The sequence below is a fragment of the Chrysochloris asiatica genome, unplaced genomic scaffold (genome assembly GCF_000296735.1).
Source record: "Chrysochloris asiatica unplaced genomic scaffold, ChrAsi1.0 scaffold00012, whole genome shotgun sequence".
Lineage (NCBI taxonomy): Eukaryota > Metazoa > Chordata > Mammalia > Afrosoricida > Chrysochloridae > Chrysochloris > Chrysochloris asiatica.
In genome coordinates, this window is record NW_006408530.1 from 31,652,604 (window position 1) to 31,672,604 (window position 20,001).

General features: G+C 36.8%; 1 protein-coding gene across 3 annotated transcripts in view; it reads right to left on the minus strand.

Moving 5' to 3' along the window:
* Positions 1-20,001, minus strand: part of R3HDM1 (R3H domain containing 1) — a 229,680-nt gene that overhangs the window by 79,927 nt on the left and 129,752 nt on the right. For 2 of the 3 annotated variants that reach the window (XM_006834579.1, XM_006834580.1), the window contains 9 exons: positions 14,100-14,159; positions 13,870-14,010; positions 9,545-9,653; positions 9,360-9,455; positions 7,139-7,176; positions 7,005-7,055; positions 6,661-6,887; positions 4,044-4,298; positions 667-818 (listed from right to left, as the gene is read on the minus strand). In XM_006834579.1, coding sequence (XP_006834642.1) covers positions 667-818; positions 4,044-4,298; positions 6,661-6,887; positions 7,005-7,055; positions 7,139-7,176; positions 9,360-9,455; positions 9,545-9,653; positions 13,870-14,010; positions 14,100-14,159 — 1,129 coding nt within the window. The remainder of the gene's footprint in view (positions 1-666; positions 819-4,043; positions 4,299-6,660; positions 6,888-7,004; positions 7,056-7,138; positions 7,177-9,359; positions 9,456-9,544; positions 9,654-13,869; positions 14,011-14,099; positions 14,160-20,001) is intronic. The other variant, XM_006834581.1, reaches the window with a different exon arrangement.

Consider the following 20,001-nt stretch of genomic DNA (forward strand, 5'->3'; position numbering starts at 1 on the left):
GAGGCCCAATAACTGTATTAAAAAGTCTTGGATATGTTACACAATCTTTGAGAGTTAGAATGAAAGAAAATGAGTTTACACAAGTATAACCAAGTTCTCTAAGGATGGATAACAAATCTTCAGAGAAAAAGACGAATGTGAAAATGTATGTGAAAATTCTAAATATTTATATGAATTCAAGATATTATTAGTTTTGCGTTAATGAATTCTAGCTCAAAATTTCTTTGCCTCTGTCTCTCCTAGGGTAGAAGGATGGAAAGTACTCAGTAGAATTTGAGCAATACACTTCAGGTTCTGTTAATTGCTTCATCTGACGAATCCTAAAACAACACATTCTGCTAATTGGGGCAATGAAGAAGCTAGTTTGGCTTTTTCCCCTCCTCTTCTCTTCTTCTTGTTGTTGTGAAAAGAGGATAAAATACTCACCAAATAAGCCCATGAAACAGAAAATTCCTTCCTTTAATACATATATTTAGTATTCATTAGCTGAAAAACTCTTGAAGTTAACCTTCCTTCCTGTGAGCAGTGAGTGGGACATCCTTGTTGACAAAATATTCAAGTTCTAGGAGATACTTACTTGAGCTATCTTAATTATTATTAGTGAATTTAGTCCCAAATATGCAAAGGTAGGTGAACTTAGTATTATGTAATCATGGAGATTTGCACCTGTGAGAACATTTGATTGGCTGCTTGTTGTGGAGGTGGTGGGGGTGGCAGAGGTGGCTGTGGAGGTCCAGGCACTTGGGTTCTGATTGGTTGCTGAGTTATAGGAGGATTATACACAACTGGACTCCCATCTGGGTTTATGAAGGGCTGGCCTGAAACATTTAAAAAGGAGGAAAAAATAATTTGTAACAGATAGGAAAGGAAATAGGAAATAAACATTGTAATACATGTCCAAAATCCCTTATTCACAATTCTAAAATCCCCAAGCCTCTGAAAAGCAAAAGATTTTCTTAAATTGAAAAGCAAAGCCTGATCTGAATAAAGGTATTAACAGTTTTCTGTTTCCAAACTTAGAGAAAATATTACAGTGTTTTGTGGAAGTTTTTGATATGGTACCTGCAAACCTAACTATACTAAGGTTATTTTATAATGCACAACATTAGACTGAATGTGATGGCCTCTGGGTTTTGAAAAGCACTGTGCCCAAGGGATTCAGTTACAGGACTGTGGTCTAATAATCCTGTAAAACATGTTTTGGTTTAAAGGGGGGGAAAAAAAATCTGGATTCTGGAAAATCATTTTTTTTTTGCTGGGTGTTGGGAAACACCAACTTTATAGGCCACATGCATATAATTTAAATAAAATTAAGACCTGATGAACATTAAAATGATAGCCACAATTTCAAACTGTGAATTTGATGGCATGTCCTCCTGTTTTTTTAATTTCTGAAGAGTTATGATGTCTTTTAAATTCCAAGTAATTTTATAAAATATTTCCTTTACAATTCCAGTGAGTTTGGTTCATAGAGACGAGATAAAACAAAAGAGAAATTTTGTATTGATTTTGAGGATTTGCTCTTATTTCTTCAAATTAATGCAGCAATGGTGCATTTTCTAATTAAGTATAATAACTTCCAATCTTGATACATACACATATATTCCAAACAACTCTTCTTTTAATACAAAATGTAAGATTTTTACTATACAAAACAAAAAGAACCCCAAAACACAAAAGAAATTACTAACATTTTGGATATTTTTTCCTAGACTTTCTTCTCCGATACAGATCTTTTTTTCTTATTACATATTATTAGAAAGAAAAATATAAAAAGGACTATGAGAAATAAACTGTCCATTTAGAGTGACAAGAATACAGAGGAACATAGCTACTTAAATTGCCTTCAGAACTTTCTTTTTTCCATGGTAAGCCCTCCTAAGGAAAGTTACGACACATGATAGTATTAGGGAAGGACAACTATGTTGGCTGTTGTTAGGTGCTGTTAAGTCTAATTTGTATCGTAACAACCCCACAGGACAGAGTAGAACTACGCCCATGGGTTTTTCTAGGCTGTAATCTTTACAGAAAAGAACAAAGGTGGCACAATCGTTAAGTGCTCAGCTGCCAACTGAAAAGGTTGGCAGTTAAACCCACTCGCTGCCCCAAGGAAAAAAGATGTGGATGTCTTCTTTCCTAGTGCTCCAGGATTAGCACTGGACTGCTAACCATATGATGGGTGGTTCAAACCTATCGGCCACTCCTCAGAAACCCTATACAGGGTCTTTATGAATTGGGACTGAGTTGATGGCATTTAACAACAACAGGGCACTGCCACTCTGCCCTTAGGGTCACTATGAGTCAGAATCAACTTGAAGGCAATGGGTTTGATTTGGGAGCAGACTGCCAGATCTTCATTCTCTGGAGCCACTGCGTGTGCTTGAGACCACCAATCTTTGGGTTAGGACCAAGTGTTAACTATTGTGCCACCAGAGCTCCATGAGACTACACTACTCTATCATAACCATGAAGGAAAAGGTCTTCAAAGTAAAATCATCTCCTGACAATTTAATGATATGGCTATAGATTACCGAAAGCAAATTGTGTGGGCTATCTGCTGATTTTTAAATATTTTTTAAAAGGAGAAGCAAAAAGGGTACAAAAAAGGGTACATTTGAAAGCACTGTCAAAAGCAATTTAAAGGCTGTCTGCAAAGAGGTACCTATGTTATGACAGTCCTCAAAAACCCAGGGATCACACTTTGAACACATTTAAAACTAAGAAAACAATTCAATTTAAGGGTGACCAACTTCCCTGTCACTTTCTATTCCACTGAATTGTTCATGCTCAAGAACCTATCAATTAATATTTTCAAAAGAAAAATAGTAGGAAATAGTAAAATATTAAATCATATATACAGCTCTGGAAAAAGTTTAGTAATGCAACACACATGAAGGATAATTGTTATTAAGCAAAAATTGATTGATTAAAAAAAACACCAGTTATCTATGCTAATGCAATTCTTACAATGAAAACAAAAGTCTAAATATTTTATCTTAAAAAAAGGAGATGTGAAAGAAACCTGAAGGTAAATGAACTAGAAGCCATGCTTTCCTCCACTACAAACAAAAGAAAAAGTCCAGGGCCACTGAGAGACCTGAATGTGCCCACCTTTACCAACCTCATCCAACTCCTGCCATGACGATGGGATCACAACATCAGCTAAGTTGGTATGTTGTTACAGAGGTCATCAAAATATCTAAGATTGCTAATGGTATCTTACCAAATGATTGGGATATAGTATTTTGAATAATCACTAATACTTCTATGATCTTTAAATAGATCATGCTATCTCTATGAAAATCATCCTAGATAGTGAAATATATTAAGTTTCTGAATCGTTCCTGAGACTTAGTTTCTGTATCTGTAAAACTGGGGGGTCCATCTTAAAAGGATGAATTATAAATTATACATTTAAAGCATCAAACGCAACACCTGGCACATAGTAAATGTTCAATGACTGTAAATTAGTATAGGCTAACTGAAAAGAATACGTATATGTGTTGTTAATAATTAATTAGAGTGACTACCCATTTACTTTTATTTATTATATGATGTTCTTCAGTTTTTCCTCTGTAGAAAACAATGACTACATTCAGAAGGGCAAGCTGTAATAGGCTTTTCCCACTTTGTTACTGAACAGCTAAGAGCAGTCTACTTTCTCCTTCTTTCTAAAACACATAGTAGTTCCCCAAGGACAAAAATCATTGCATCAAGTAAATTTGCTTATGGTTACGTAAAGCTGTTTCAAAGGTGATATCTTGTTTCTAGAAAATGAATTACTCTTTGATCAGAGTTAGACTGTTACTTGGCCTAGAAGAAGATGCCATAGATGACACAATGGGAAAATACTTTCAGGTATAAATATGTCTTTTAACATTTTCTAGCATAAGTGTTTTCATTCAAGTTCTAGCGGAAATGCCTACTATCAATGAGAAATAAAAAGTTGACAACACATATATCGATAGTACATTTAATAAGTATCCTTTAATTTACAAATAACTCCTGAGAGCTCAAGTGATAAACCAACTTTGGATACCAACCTGTTTGTGGGTTGATCAGAATACTGCCAGGCGGTATGCCTGCCGCTTCCAAGGGAAGCAAAAAGAAGCTAGTGCTAGGAGATGCGACTTGCCCATTTAGGCCACCGTCAAAGGAAAGAGAACTATGAGTGCTGACAGTTGGATAGACGACAGGTGTGCCATGAGAAGACTGGCTGAGAGCTGTACCTGGAAGAGGCTGCTGGATGTGAGAAAGAGAGCCCGTAGATGACCCTACACTACCAGAAGACTCAGAACCTAGGAAGGAGTAATGAAAAATCGATTTTTTAAACCTCAGATAAAAAGGCAGCAGGTTTTAAAAAACATAACAGTAAAATTCACATTGTGTAACATGCAGTTAACACATAAAAGCACTGGCTATTTTTTAATTACTGTGAAATGTTACTTCCTCTCCCCACCATGAACAAGTATAATACAGCAAACTGACCACATAAAGTGTCAGAGAACTCAAAGGCAAAGCATGCAACTTACAGTAACACCAGCCACAGACAGCAACAAAAAAGCACCGTACCCACATTTTACCTTTCAGATTAATACCTAGGAATATACAGATTACAAATATCCCCCAGGAATAAGAATTTAACACATCCAAATGCCCCAAACCTCTTATATCAAAAACCCCTCATCTATAAGAACACAGAAAGATTAATAGTAGTGCAGGAAATAACAGAAATGATAAATTCTCAATTAAAAGCAACAAAGGTTAAATTCATTGCATAATTTCTTCACACAGCTTACAACAAATAACCTATTCCTGTAGTATTAAGTCAATTTTCAATTTTTTTATCATAGCGGGAGACAGAGATAACATGAAGATATTCCACACACTTATATTAGCATTAGCTTATATTTTCTCACTGCATTTAGTAAACTAACTTGATAATTAACTTTTAACTGACTTCATACTTAAATCTACTAAACAGAGACCAAAAAGACCACTGACTTTCAGCAAAATGGTTGCAAGTGGACATCAGAACAAAGGAGGAGAATATGTATAATGATAGACGGCTCATTAGCTTCTGAATAACCCAAAGTGACATGGGGATGAAAATTTAATCTTTGATGATGGAAATAAATTTGTTAATGAGTCATACTCTACAGACTGCCTTCTCAAGATTACTTCTATTTTAAGCTGTGCTTAAATTACTATTGAAAAGAATGTTATAAACTTATCTTAGGCATTTAGAAAAAATACTTTTTCCTATTAAAGATTTTAATATTTGTATTAAAGGATTAACTAATATTCTTTTCCTTTATGAAGAGAATGCAGTTTAATAGTGAATATTTTAAATCAGCAATGTATCTAAAAGATGCCTGATAACCGAGCAGTTATTTATTTTGTTATGATGACAAAGTGGCCATTTTTCATGTAAGTACTTACTTGGTACATATATCATTTTCTTATATTCAGAAAATTTATGTCATTAACAATAACCTATCACATACACTAAGACATTTCAAATATCCATGCAGTAAAGTGATAACTACAATTTACAAGTATTACTAATTTAGAGTGATGACTATATTCAGTACTAAAAATTACTTTTGTCACCTTCAAATATCTCAACTTTCTTCGCTTAGCTGTATAATACAGACATTTTTGCTAATCCAAATAAACCAAGGACAGATGATGTCACTTTTCATGGTTATTCAGGACAAGCACTCAACTGTTAGCCACAAGGTCAGCAGTTTAAACCCATCAGCAGCTCTGTGAGAGAAAGATGAGGCTGTAGCCCCCATAAAGATTTACAGCCTTGGAGACTATGTAGGGGGCCACTCTGAGTCAGAATCAATTCTATGGCAGTGAGTGTTTTGTTTTGTTCTGTTTTGTTCTTACAGTTATTTGAGGGAGAAAAACAAAGATCTACAAAGATCATCAAAATGAAATAAACTTCTTTAGTTACTGGAAGAAAAATATTATGAGTCAATGTACTCTTAAAAACAAAGAATCTAGGAGAATGAGGAGCGTGTTACTGAAATTTCCAAGAATCTGTAATTATTAGATCAAATTTTTTGTTTTTTAAATTCTTCAAAAACCTCACTGCAATTTTATTTTCTAAATGACAAGTAAAAGACTTTATTATGAAAAAATGCAGGAAATAAAGTATTAACTGATAATTAAAAAATTCTACGTGAGAAATCATTCTATTGATGTTCTATAGTCTTTAGTGCCTCTCTACAATGTCCCCTACTATTCCCTCAGTCCTCTATCGTTCTAAAAATCCCATTCCAGATTCTCATCAAGGATGGAGATTTTATCATTCCATAGACAATCTAGTGATAGAAATAAAGACTTTCCGAACACCTCTCTCTGGGTAGTCAAACAGGGTATTACATATCATTGACCCAACCTGATTAAGTTCATGTCACAATATAGGTGAATTTGTATTTTAACTGATGATGGCAAATCTGTCTCCAGGACAGAGAATCCTAATAGCCAAACCCTTTCCATACTTTTGGAGGAGTTCAATGCACTACAGGCACAATTTTACATTTTAGGATAATTAAAAGTCAAACGATAAAATAAATAAATAGATAAAAACAAGACTATTAAGAAAATTAATGTTTTGAGTGCACAGTTCCAGGTAGATATTTATACCTGTTTTTGAAAGCCTGCCTATGCTCTTGCTGCTTCCAGAACTATCACCTCTTGTTAGGACTGAAATTCCACTGAAGCTGCTGGCTTTGGTGACAGCTGGCTTTAAGTTTCGGAGAGAGCTGTCAGAATCTGTGCTGCTCCAGGGCCGGGGCTCAGAGTACTTGAGCTCATTCTCAGTGCTGCTTTGATGGCTATTTGTTGATCTTCCAGAAGCATCTTTATTACCTCTGTAATTTAGAAATGAAACATTGAAAAGCTAGTGGGTAGGTGGGCTAGGGAAAAGAAAAGCTAAAGAAGAAAGTCTTCAATTTTTCAATACTGTGTTGAAAACATGCTTCTAATACCTAAATATCTGGCGCCTCTGCTGAGTACTACTAGCATCCTCGTCTTGGATTCTGTTGACATTTTAATAAGACATTTTAATTTTTATTAGCATCAGTCAGATAGGTATCAAAACAAATGTTAAAATTTCCCTCACCTTTTGTCAATAATATAATTCTCTTGGGAACACAGGGACTAGAAGAAAGAATAGTGATAAAAAGTTGAGCTTTTGTCAACTACGTAATGCCATCTGTAAACCAATGACAATAGATATCAACAGACATATTTAATAGTATTTAAAAAGCATGCCGTCTCCCCCCTCCCCCCCAAAAACAAACAGAAACAAAGACAAAGACAAAATAAACCCCAAAATATCCAAAATGATGATCGGAGTACATAAATAAATGATAATGGAATTTCTATTTGGTTTAGTAGAGACTAATGCTTACTTTCAGACAGAGACCTTGAAGCCATTCATTTTGTGGTCCAAAATGATTTGAAATTCAAATATTCTCTGCTAAAGAAGTGAATCCACTTTCATTATCATATGTTCGAGGTAACAACCAGTCTGCAGATTTCATCTCATTCACTCAACAAATATTTGATCACTGCTGCTTTGGCTGTTGACACAGCAGCTATGCCTCAATGGAATTTACTGTCAAACTCATCTAGTATTATTAACTGAGATCAGAAAGCCATCATTTTTTTTTGATTCCTATAAAAATCTTCTAACTTTCCAACTACCAATGTTGGCCCATTTTAACTATGTTTACACAATGTAAGGCAGAGCAATCAATCGCTCTAAAATGTCAATCCAATTATGCCCCTTCTTTCTGTAATGACTCCCTGACACTCTAGCACGGGGGTCAGTCAACTATGGCTAGTCATCTGCTCTTGCAAATAAGGTTTGATTAGAACACAGTCATGCCCATTAGTTTATGCATTTCTATAACTGTTTCACACTAATAGGACAGAAATGAGCAGCTGAAACAGAGACTGTCAGGCTCGAAAAAGTAAAAATATTTGCTATCTATCCCTTCACAGAAAGACTTTAACAATTTCTGCTCTAGCTGGAAGTCCAGCTGCCTCACCTGGCTTTCAGGGCTGAGTCATTGGGTCCTTGTTCACCTCTCCAATCTAAAACTTTCCTTAATGCCTGGCCAGAATACAGATGCTCTGAATTCTTTTCAGTTCTCAAATGTGAGACCCTTTACTTCTGGGTCTCAACAGATACTATCTTCATATATGGAACTCTTTGCTCCCCCTGCTGTCCACGAAGCTAGCTCTTCTTCAATCTAATTCTGCGGTGTATCCCTGCTATGTCCTGTTATTCCCTCATGTCTTTATAGTTATACAAATCACATCCCATATTGTCATCACCTGACTATTTATTAAGGGCAAAGATCTTATCTATGCTATACGCCAGTGATACAAGTATGTCTCATTTAGGCTCTGAGGTCAGTAGACCAGGGCAGAAATCCCAACTCTTCCATCTTCTCTATCGTTATGACCTTTTGCTAGTAACTTAGCTTCCTGAAGCATCAGCTTCCTTATCTGTAAAATAGAGACAATAACAGCATCTACCCTGTAAGGTGGGCATTGTTTTGGGGATAAATTATGACCATGTATGGCTATGTTCTTCAGTGTCCAGTACCACACCTACTATAGGTGCTCAAGAAGATTTTCTGAATGACTGTTACAAATTCTTAACTGATGGTCTACATTTTCAAGTTACTTAGTCTTTGGTTTTTAATACAGAGGCAGTATCTGTCTGACAGTGTTAACACAGATGAAGTATATTTGTAAATACTTGAATAATACCTAGAATTGCAAATAATAGGTGTTCAGTAAATTTTGGTAAAATCAAACACATTCTCTTCTGGTATACATGCACACAATAATTAGACATTCAAAAGACTTCCTTCATGTAGTCACTAATAAGGTAGACAGCAAATATTGATCTATGAAATCAATCAACTTTATTTTAAAGGGAAAAAAATTACTTATTAAGGAAAGAATACTAACAAGTAGGATTTAGAGGACATGATTTTGTAGACAGTGATCAATGTTCTAAACATTTTTAACTTGTTAGAAATATGAAAGAAAAAAAATCATATATATATATTCAAATATTTTTTCAATGATTCCTAGAGTTTGTTTTCAACTTTGCAAACGTTTACTTATGTGTTGCAAAGTAGCATTTCGTAAACTACCAAATTATTTATACAGACAAGACAGATGTCAATATTTTTACAAGGCGATCTCACACATAACAAACATGGTTAAAGGAAACGTGATCTACTGATTAGGGAGTGGGGTACTACAATGCAATTACAATAAATTCTAATATGAAAATCAAAATATAAAATAATACATACATCTTGGGAAAATATTCGGTCTCTAGCTCTCTGGTATTCTTCCTCTCTTTCTTCTATAGATTTGCTTCTTCGGTCATCTTTCAAACGTATTCTCATCTAAAGAAAAGAGAACAATGAAACCTGGATATGATGAATGGTTGTTATAGTCCTGTATCTAAAGAATTGACCTAACTCTTCTAGGTTACCTGGTTATCATCTTTGTCAAAGCTAGAGTTATCTCTCTTGAGGATGTATCGTTTCTGAAAGTCTTCACCTTTATCATCCTTAATATGTTCATTAAATTTTTGATCAGGTCTAAAAAAAGCCCAGAGAAACAAAGAGATAATACACAATATTTACAAGAAATATAACAGCTACATTTTATAAAAAGTAAGAAAAGCTATGGTTTATTACTGCCATTTATTGATAATCCTGTTATCTCATTCAGTGCCTGAATGAACACACAGGGTTGTGCAGTTAACTACCATTATATTTGAGAGACAACATCAAATACACTGTCTGCTCTTGAGCTGTTTTGGGGATCAAAAATTCAATTTTATCACCTACTTGCTTTGGAGCCATATACAAATAACTAAATCTTGAAATTCCCTAGTTCCTTCCTTTATAAAATGAGAATTATAGTGTGCCTACTTAGTAGGATAGGTGAAATGAACCAATACATATACAGTACTTAGAACAGTAAATACTCAGTAGAACTTTCTCATTATTATGAGAAAATGGAGTTTCAATTGGGGTAAGCAACTCTGCAAGGTCATAGGGCAAGTATATGACCGGGTCGTGAGAGCCAAGGCCTGTGTGACCCTTATCCTTTTTCCACTGTCTGCTCTACATCTAAGAAAAAACAAAAAAAACAAAAAACCTAGGATAGAGAAATATAGTATATGTTTGATATGTCATACAAACATAGCAGCTGGTTTGGTATTATATAATTGAAAGTTATAAGGTATTTTGTGGTTGAATTAATAAACAAGAGACTAGTTCTGAATGCATCTAAGTTACCAATAACTCTCAAGTTACAGCAGAGCATAGCTTTGTTCTGTATTAAGTGATATAGGTTAGAAAAGAGATTCTTTTTTGGTGGTTAGTTACAGTTGTGACCTAAAGTGTTGATTCTGAAATCTTAGTATACTTTATGGCTAATCAGTCTTTCCTCTGTTGCAAGTTCCACTGAGATACAGACAAAGGTTGCAGTCCTTGGAACAGATTTATAGTTATATAAAATCTCAACTCCTAAAACATATTCCTCAGATTCAACAAATTCATTCTTTCAATATTCCTATGACTTATGGCATTCAACAAGAACATTGTAATAATGAAATTACCCTTTTGAAATACATAATATACAAAAACATATTTACAGACTGTAAGGAAAGTCTCACTGAGTCCCTAGTTTATTTACTTAATTTTAAACTTATTGTCCAGAATATATTTATACCCTAAGTAATTTCAGAATCAAAGAAACTGGAGTAGTGACAATTGTAGCACACTAAGTCCAGATGTTTCATTGTATAGCATCCAAGTCATACTTTGGAATCTCTGTTTTAAGTTAGTGAGTTTTTAACTAAATGCTGTATTTGCCTCCTACCAAATTATGCAAATGGAGACTTAAAAAAGAGAATTCTCCAAGTGAGCTAAAGAAATCTCTGTGTTAAAATAGATCACTGAAACAGAGCAGGCCTCAATAAAAAGCTGTGTCCAGAAGTAAAGAAGAGAGAGAAAACTAAACAGTAAAAACAAGCTTTGTGACCAACTTTATGAGAAAGCTTCTTTAGGAGTACAAAGGATTGTTTGTCTGTAGTTTTGGTAATGACAGTGTGTTGTTATTTGTGGTCACACAACTGAATAATTTATATATATCAGCTTAGTTTTGCTTCTGTTCAAAATCACATTTTCTCATTCAAGGAGTTTGTACTTGAGTGAGAGATTATATTATTCTAAAAGTGAGCTATAAGGTTTAACCAAGGGCCTAGCAACTTTTCTAAGAGCAGCTGGGTTCCCACACAAAATGGCATTAGCAGGCATTTCAGCTAACCTTAAGACTGTCTTACCTCTGTCTTTAATAGGTGCCTGAATTTACTGCCCTGCAATCGCCAACTCCCCGCTCCATTGAGACAGCCCAGTGGATACCGGGTTGCTGACATCCACAACACCACTGGTTCAAGGCTGGAGCGGGTAATCTGCCTATGAGGAAAAGGCAAGTTGGTTTTTATTCATTGTGGAGCAGATCTCTAAGGTTTTCTGATTTACAGCCTTCTTTATATCCCAGAAGATATAAAATAAGAATACAGTGTAACTTCAATGATCTGAAGTGTCCGTTCTAATTATGTCATGGACCCATATTTCATTAAGTACAACACAGCGTCTCTCATCAACTCAACTTTTGATTACCTTAATAAAGACAACCCTAACACTTTCTGACATCATTTACAGCATTCAAATTACTGATGTTACACTGTATTGAAAACCTTAGAGAGTCACCAGTCGAAATGTTAGTTAAAATGCCTGCTAATATACATGTGCTTGGGTATCCAGCAGCTCTGAGCAATGTTGAAAGGTATTGGTTAAATAAACTGAGTTATACTGACCTCAGTTCTGTTATTATCTCAATGGTTATTCTGTGACTTTAGCCATAGGAAACTAATCTGGGAAAAGGCCACAGTGGTAACAGATGAGCACATTTCAAAAAGACTAAGGAACAGACAGCTGAAAATTAAATCAGGTTCACATTTTAGGTAACATTTAAACCCTTATGAAAGGGGGGATACTTTGCAAAAACATCTACCTTCATTAATGTAATTTTGGTTCCATCAACCTATTAATTTAGTAGACAAGAAACTATCTTAAAAGGGAAGAAAAAAAACAATTTAAGTCCAACAAACAATACGACAAATATAAGGGTAGAGGCCAATATACCAGAAGAAATATGAATGAATATTCAAATTAACAGGTTCATAGACAAGCCCCTGAGAGGAGTCTGGCTTTGAGAAAGGCAGAGAAGTGAATATTATTACTAATGACATCAGGAGTGTATTGCTGCTCATTACCATAGACTCTTTGCTGTCACATAAGAAACTGACAGAAAATTCTTTAGAAAGGCAGACCACCATAAGAGCATACATTTTAGCTATCTCCACTAGTTGCATCAGGACCAGCCTCAAAAACAAACTGAAGCGGTGGCTGCATGTATATGTTACAAATATAGGAGCCCTTGTATAGACTCTTCTGCCACCAAATACCAGTGGTAGTGGTGGTGATTATGCGCTATGGAGTCGGTTCCGACTGATAACAACCCTGTACAGGGTTTCCGAGGCTGTAAATCTTTATGGGAGCAGAAAGCCTCATCTTTCTTCCGTGGAACAGCTGGTAGTTTTGAACTGCTGACCTTGTGGTTTGCAGCCTGATTTACACCCACTACTGATTATCAATTTCACCAACACTATACAACTATCAAGGACTCCTGGAGTGGTGCTGTAGGATCAGCACTGGAATGTGAACCACAAGGTCGGTGGTTCAAACCCACTGGTTGCTCCTCAGAAAACCTATACAGGGTCACTGTGAGTCAGAACCAACTCAAAGGCACTTAACAACAACAACATACAGCTATCAAAGTACCCCTGGTAGCATAATGGATTATGAGTTGGGCTGCTAACTCTAAGGGCAGCAGTTCGAATCTACCAGTCGCTCCTCAGGAGAAAGAGGAGGCTTTCTGTTCCTGTAAAGATTTAAAGCCTTGGAAACTCTATACAGGATTGCTATGAGTCAGAACCCACTCCAAGGCACACAATCACCACCACCATACAGCTATTAAAAAGCTCTGACAGCACAGGGCACTGTAATTGGGCTGCTAACTGCAAGGTCAGTAGTTGGAATCTACCAGCCGCTCTGAAAGAAAAAGATGAGACTTACTGCTCCTGTAAAGATTTATACAGAAATCCTACATAGGGTCACTCTGAGTTGGAACTGGCTTCACGGCCCATAATCACCACGACGACCACCATCACCATACAGCTAGCGCTATATAAAATGAAAAGCCTCTTTCTATCTCTTTAAAAGACTTCCTCAGCAAATTATACATAGCTCAGGAGGAGGATTAACATTATAAATGAGTATTAGCCAACAGTCCCACCTTCTTGAGATTTGTTGAAAAGAAGGAACAAAAAACAGAGAAAGGAATTAGTAAATGATAGATGATTAATTGTGACAAAATTTGTTTGAGGCTGACCACAGCCATCTAAATGACTGTAAGAGAATGATTATCATACATGACTGATAGTATGTCCTCTTTCTGCATTTCTTTTAAAACCATGTGTCACAGCCCTCATCCATCTGCCTTGACTTCAGTCTGGTGCATTTGGCATTTGGTTCCTAGTAAACAGAGTGTATTTATTGGTCCTATTCTGAAGTTTAATAAGGTTGTTAAAATGTGAAACAATTCAAATGGAAAGTGCTTAGAAAGATACAGTACTATTATATAGATCCATAACATGTGTCTACATCTTTTGATACTTACATTCTTGTATTGCTAGTTTTGTTTACTATGACAGCCTTCCCACTCTGATCAACATTGTGGTCTAATCCAAAGTAAGCAGCTACTCTGTGCAATAACATCCTATGGTAAGATGTCATTGGGGGGAATTTTTTACGTGGAGACCTAGAGGTAGAAGAAAAACCAATTTAGTAAGTTAAATGGAGCAGAGATGACAATTTTTGTTGTTGTTGTTATTAAATGTCAGGACTTACTCATTATTACCAATGAAATCTAAAATTTCTTGTTCCAATTTTAGCAGCATCATTCTGTCCCTGAAACAAAATACGAACATTCTTAAATGTGGCACTGATTTATACAGCTAAGTTTTTTCCCTAGAAATTTACATTAAGAACTATCATAAGATTGATGCTACAATATTTACATCCTTCTTAAAAAAGTAACATTTCAAAAGAATGAAAGCTATTTTTTAGATTATATTTTTGTTATGGAAATTTAACAAAAGCACAATATAGAGGGAATAGTGTAGGGAATCTTGATGTATCTATCTATCACAGCACTTCAACAATTGTCAATACGTGTCAGTCTTAAAAGAGATGCACTTTGATTAGCTAAGTATCACAGCATTGACTCTGTTCTATAAACATAGTAAGAGCACAGTAGTCTTTACTTCCTCATTCAGTGAAGCTGAGAGAGTGGCAGGAAAACAGACATCTTTAGTTATGCTCATAGCTGTCATGCTGAATGTCACAGAAACAGTACTCCAAAGAGTCTGCAAACTCACAAGTGACAGGAATACTCCTATGGGAATCCAATACTAACAAAAAAATAACTACAGTATTAATTCTAATTCAAGAGGTGAGAACTTTTCAAGAATTCACGAAAGACTAGGGATTTTTTATAAGATTCAAAACGTATCAAAGGCTTCCAACATGCAAAATAAATAATGAGTCTAGGGAGGATATACTGGTGCTGATAGACCACTATGGTCTTACTATTTAATGCTCTTTGTTATTGTTAAGTGCCCTTGAGTTGGTACTGACTCATAGCAACCCTATATGGAATTCTAAGCAATAGCTGGTGGGTTTGAACTGCCAACTTTGTGGTTCACAGTTCAGTGCTCTTGAGCAGTAATAAAATTAATGGCATCTCTCCAAAGGAAATCCTTGTGTACACACCAAGACTATGGCTCAGGAGAGCTTTCCTGTGCCCACTGGAAAGTTAATGTGTTTGTGAAAACAAGCATACAAACAAAACCTTAAAGCTAGAAGAAACTTTACAGATCACTCTGTTTCATCCCCCAAATTTGAAAAATCAAGAGAATTTGACCAAGAGTTTAGTATTTCCCTCCAAAACAAACATATAGTAGAGTCCCCCTAAATGCTTAAGTTGTATGATTGTTAAGGTTTTGTGTCAACTTGACTGGACCAGGATTCTCAGTGATTTGGCCATGGAGATATACCTATCCCCCATGAAGTGATTTGATGTGATAAACCAAAACTACCTTTAATACCACCACCACCACCCTGAACTGATTAAGGGAGATTCTCAAGAGTGTGGCATGCAACATCTTGTATTTAACAGGAGATAAAAGGAGAGAGGCTTCAGCAGAGATACCTACTACTACCAAGAAAGAAGAGCCAGGCGTGGAGTGTGTCCTTTGGACTTGGGGGTCCCTGCACTGGGAAGCTCCTAGATCCAGGGGAAGACTGATGCCAAGGCGTATTGAGATCTCCAAGGAACACTAGGGTTACAGATATTAAAAGGAGACAAGGACCTTTCCCCAGAGCCAATAAAGAGCAAGACTTCCCTGAGAGCTAGCACTGTGCATTTGAACTTCTAGATTCCTAAACTGCGAAACAATAAATTTCTGGTTGCTAAAGCCATCCACTTATGGTGTTTCTGGTATAGAAGCATTAGATAAATAAGACAGAACTTGGTACCAGGAATGGGGTGATGCCTAAAACGTGGAAGCAGTTTTGGAATTGGATAATGAGCAGAATTGGATAATAAGCTGCCCCCAAAGTGAAAGCCTAGAAAGACTGCTGGTGGAGTTATGGGTGCCAAAAGCAATTCTGATGAGGGCTCAGAAGGAAGCGAGGAGAGCTGTGACACCACAGATGGCACAGATAATGAGAAGCAGAGGTAGAGAAATGGCAGCAACAGAACAAGGAGGCTTCCTGGCAGAGTAGGGTGCTTCTGGGAACTTGTTGGTAAAGGTATGCTCTCTGACACATGCAGTGAGAAAGCGGAACTCCTTCCAGCTAAGGCTTACTGGTGGAAGGGGGAGGGGGCTGGGCATTCATCACTAGAGCTTGCTTGAACAGAGCAGAGACCAGGCTGGCCTCTTCTAAAGATCCTGGGAAGCAGAGCTCCTGTTAAGATGGGGTCTCTGCCCAAAGCTGAAGGGGAAAGGCTGCCATGACCAAGGGAGCAGAAGAACAGCAGCTGCCAGGATCGATGGGGTGGGAATACCACTCAAAGGGACAAAGAAAACAAGTCTGCACAAAGCAGAGGGCAGAGCTGAAGTGTGGTGAGGGCTCTCTATCCAGAACCCAGAAGGCAGAGCCAACACCCAGAGTCTAGAGGGTACAGCCACAGCCTAGAATGCCTCTGAGAACAGAGGAGACAAAGTAAATTATTCTACAGAATTTCTAACTTGCATGGTGTCTGTTATTCCTTCTTTTCCTCTAATTGCTCCCACGTATAATGGAAATGTCTACATTTAACCTGTTACACCACTGTATTTGGAATCAGTCAACTTGCACTCTAGATTCACAGATAAAAAAGAATTTTTCCCAGATTGAAATTTGGTCTTGGAAAAATTTGGAATAATACAAAGGGATTAGTACATTTTTGGTTGTATGCGTGTTAGTGGGATTGTATTAGGCACAAGTATCACATTATGACTACCTTTATTTAGAGATTAGATATATGGTTTAGAAGGTGCCAAGCTGACAAGGGGTGGACTATGACAGTTCAAGTTATGTATCAACTTGACTTGGTCAGTATTCTCAATAAGTTTGGCAGTTAAGATGCAGACATCTCTCCCACGATATGATTTCATGTGACAAACCAATAAGAAAATTAAGGGTGGGATATACAATGTTATCATGTTTAAAATTAACGAATACATGTTATTATTAAACAAATAATAAAAATTAAAATCTGTCAAGTTGATCAATAAACTATGAGCTAAAGTAAAATGAATGTGCAACAAATATTTTAAACCAAAAATGACTGTAGAGAAAGTGCATGCTTCTAATGTACCAATAACAAATTAAAAAAGCAAAAACCAACACTTCTGACTCCTTCCTTCTCAGTGTCCCATATGACTACAGTTACATCTTTGTAACACATAACAACTTAAATATTACCCTTCAATAAAAGTGATTTTAGAAGCTATTTCAAACACAGAGCAATGATATGATATTCCCTGTTGTTGTTGTTGTTGTGTGCCGTGGAGTCTGTTCCTACTCATAGCGACCCTACACAGGGTTTCTAAGGCTGTAAATCTTTACGGGAGCAGAAAGATGAAGCTTTCTCCCGCGGAACCGCTGGTAGTTTCGAACTGCTGACCTTGTGGCTCGCAGCTCAATTCGTAACCACTACGCTACCAGAGCTCCTTAGTGGTTACAAATCGGGCTGCGAACCTTAAGATCAGCAGATCGAAACTACCAGCCACTCCGCAGGAGAAAGATGAGGTTTTCTGCTCCCGTAAAGATTTACAGCATCGGAAACCCTGTATAGGGTCGCTATGGGTCAGAACCGACTTGACAGCACTTAACAACAACAAAGTAAAACAAATTACTTAAAAAATATCTTAGGATTAATCTGCTGAGTTGTTCCCACTCACTAATGACATAATAATATAGTTATAAAATTAACATAGATAAACTAAAAACAGATAAATTGTTGTTGTTTAGTGCTGTTAAGTTAGATTCGACTCATAGCAACCCTGTCTATGAAACCCAGGTTTCTGAGGAGCGGCTGGTGTATTTGAACTGCTGACCTTCTGGTCAGCAGTCTAGTGCTTATCCTACAGGACCATACCAGGACTCCATTAATTAAGCACACCTTATTTCTCACAAAAATTAACATTAGTGACAACTTTCTAATTCATACTGATATTAGTAATAACTTACTCACTGATTTACTCAAATAAAAATGCAGGTGCATAAAGGAATGCAGTTTTGACACATGGTACAGGATGAATATTGAAAACATTATGTTAAGTGACTAAAGTCAACTGCAAAAGACCACATGCTATATGAGTCCATTTATATAAAATACCCAGAAGAGGCAGAAAGCAGAATTTGTTGTTGCTAAATGCTGTCGAGTTGTTTCCAACTCATAGTGACCCCATATAGGGTTTCCGAGGAGCAGCTGGTGAACCTGAACCACCAATCTTGTGGTTTAAACTGACCTGGCAGTCAAGAACATTAGTGGGTGCTTAGTCCTGGTATGGCACTACAGGATAATGCACTGGACTATAATGTTAGTCTGAATCATAAAGGTGGTGGTTCAAACCCACCAGCTGCTTCTCAGAAACCGGTTACAGGGTTGTTATGAATCAAAACTGATGTAACAGCACATAACAAGAAGAAGAGATAAGTTAAGGAACCCTGGTGGTATACTGGTTAAGCACTTGGCTGCTAAGCTAGAGGTTGGAGGTTCAAAACTACCAGCTACTCTGCAGGAGAAGGTTGTAACAACCTGCTTCTGTAGAGTTAGACCTTGGAAATCCTACAGGGTAGTACTCTATGAATTCTATGCTACAAGTTAGAATCAACTCAGTTTAGGAGGGCTGAGGTAGAGAGTAGGGGGTAAAGAGGTAATAGCTAAAAAGATTAAGTTTTTTTGCGAAATAATGAAAATATCCTAAAATTGTCTAAGCTGTTCTACTCATCGGTGAATATACTAAAAATCAATGAATTGCAAACTCTGAAAAATGTACATGAAGGTAACTTAAAGGTTTTTGTATCTGTAGAGGGAAAATCAGAACTACACAAAAGAAAAATAATTTGGATACATAATAATGAATTTCTAGTCTTTTTCCTTTGATGTCTCTACTTAAGCTTCAGAGGATAGAAAATTCTGTCTTGGAGCCTATCTTGTTTCATTCACATTAGCTACATATTTTCTACCTTACTGCTTACTCCTCAAGATCCCCTGGGTTCTAGCTCCCCTTGTCCTTCCCCAAATGTAACAATTTTTAAAGATGTCTTAATTTTCCATCCACTGGATAATTCTGGATACTTTTTGTTTTCCACTTCCCTCTATTATTTTAGATTTCTCTGGTCAAGTTTTCGGACAAATGTAATTCTTCTGTCATCTTTAAGACTTATCTTTTCCTTCTCACCTACCTTTTTTTTTTCTTAAATGTTTTATTGTGAATTATGTGATAGTTTACATGGGAGAACATTAGTTTTACATTCATTCTAACGTATATTGTCTCATTGCCATGGTTACAATCCCCTCCATGCAATCCTTCCCCCGTACCCCCCAGGTCTTCAGCACACAGTCTCTCTCCCTCTCTGGATCTAATGTATCCAGCTGCTCCATCGCTCCACGTCATCTTCTCTGGCTCCATTTCAGGCATCACTGCTTCTCTGGGCAGGGTCCCGCTCTCTGCTCTTCTCCCTTGATGGTCCTACGGACCTCCACTCCTAGATTGAAAAGTTAATCACTCCCCTCCTTGCTATAAAACGTCTACTTTTACATTCTGACCCTCACAATAAGTCCTGATAACAATTATTCACTATTGCATCTCAAGAGGGCCTGTCTGCATTTCGTTGCATCAGCCCCTCTAGTCAGATTGAATACTACTCACTGGAGATTCTACCTTCATCCAGGCCCACTGGGTTCCCTCTCGAAAGCTTGTAAGACAGTCACTTCTTGCCTTTGTAGCCCTCCCGCCCCCCATTTTGGGTAGCCAATGTCCAAGTTGCCCATCCCTGTCTACTCTGTGTGTGGAGGGGGTGGGAATGATTCTTTCTTGCTATAAGGACTTGTTCCCTCTTTTGAGCTACTGTTTCCATAGGTGTAGGTCAAGTTCATCAAACTGTATGAGAATACTTTTTTTTTTAACTCCCTCTTATTTTTACTTCTGGTTGAGCTCTGATTATCTAGTCACTGAAGCCAGGATAAGTGGGT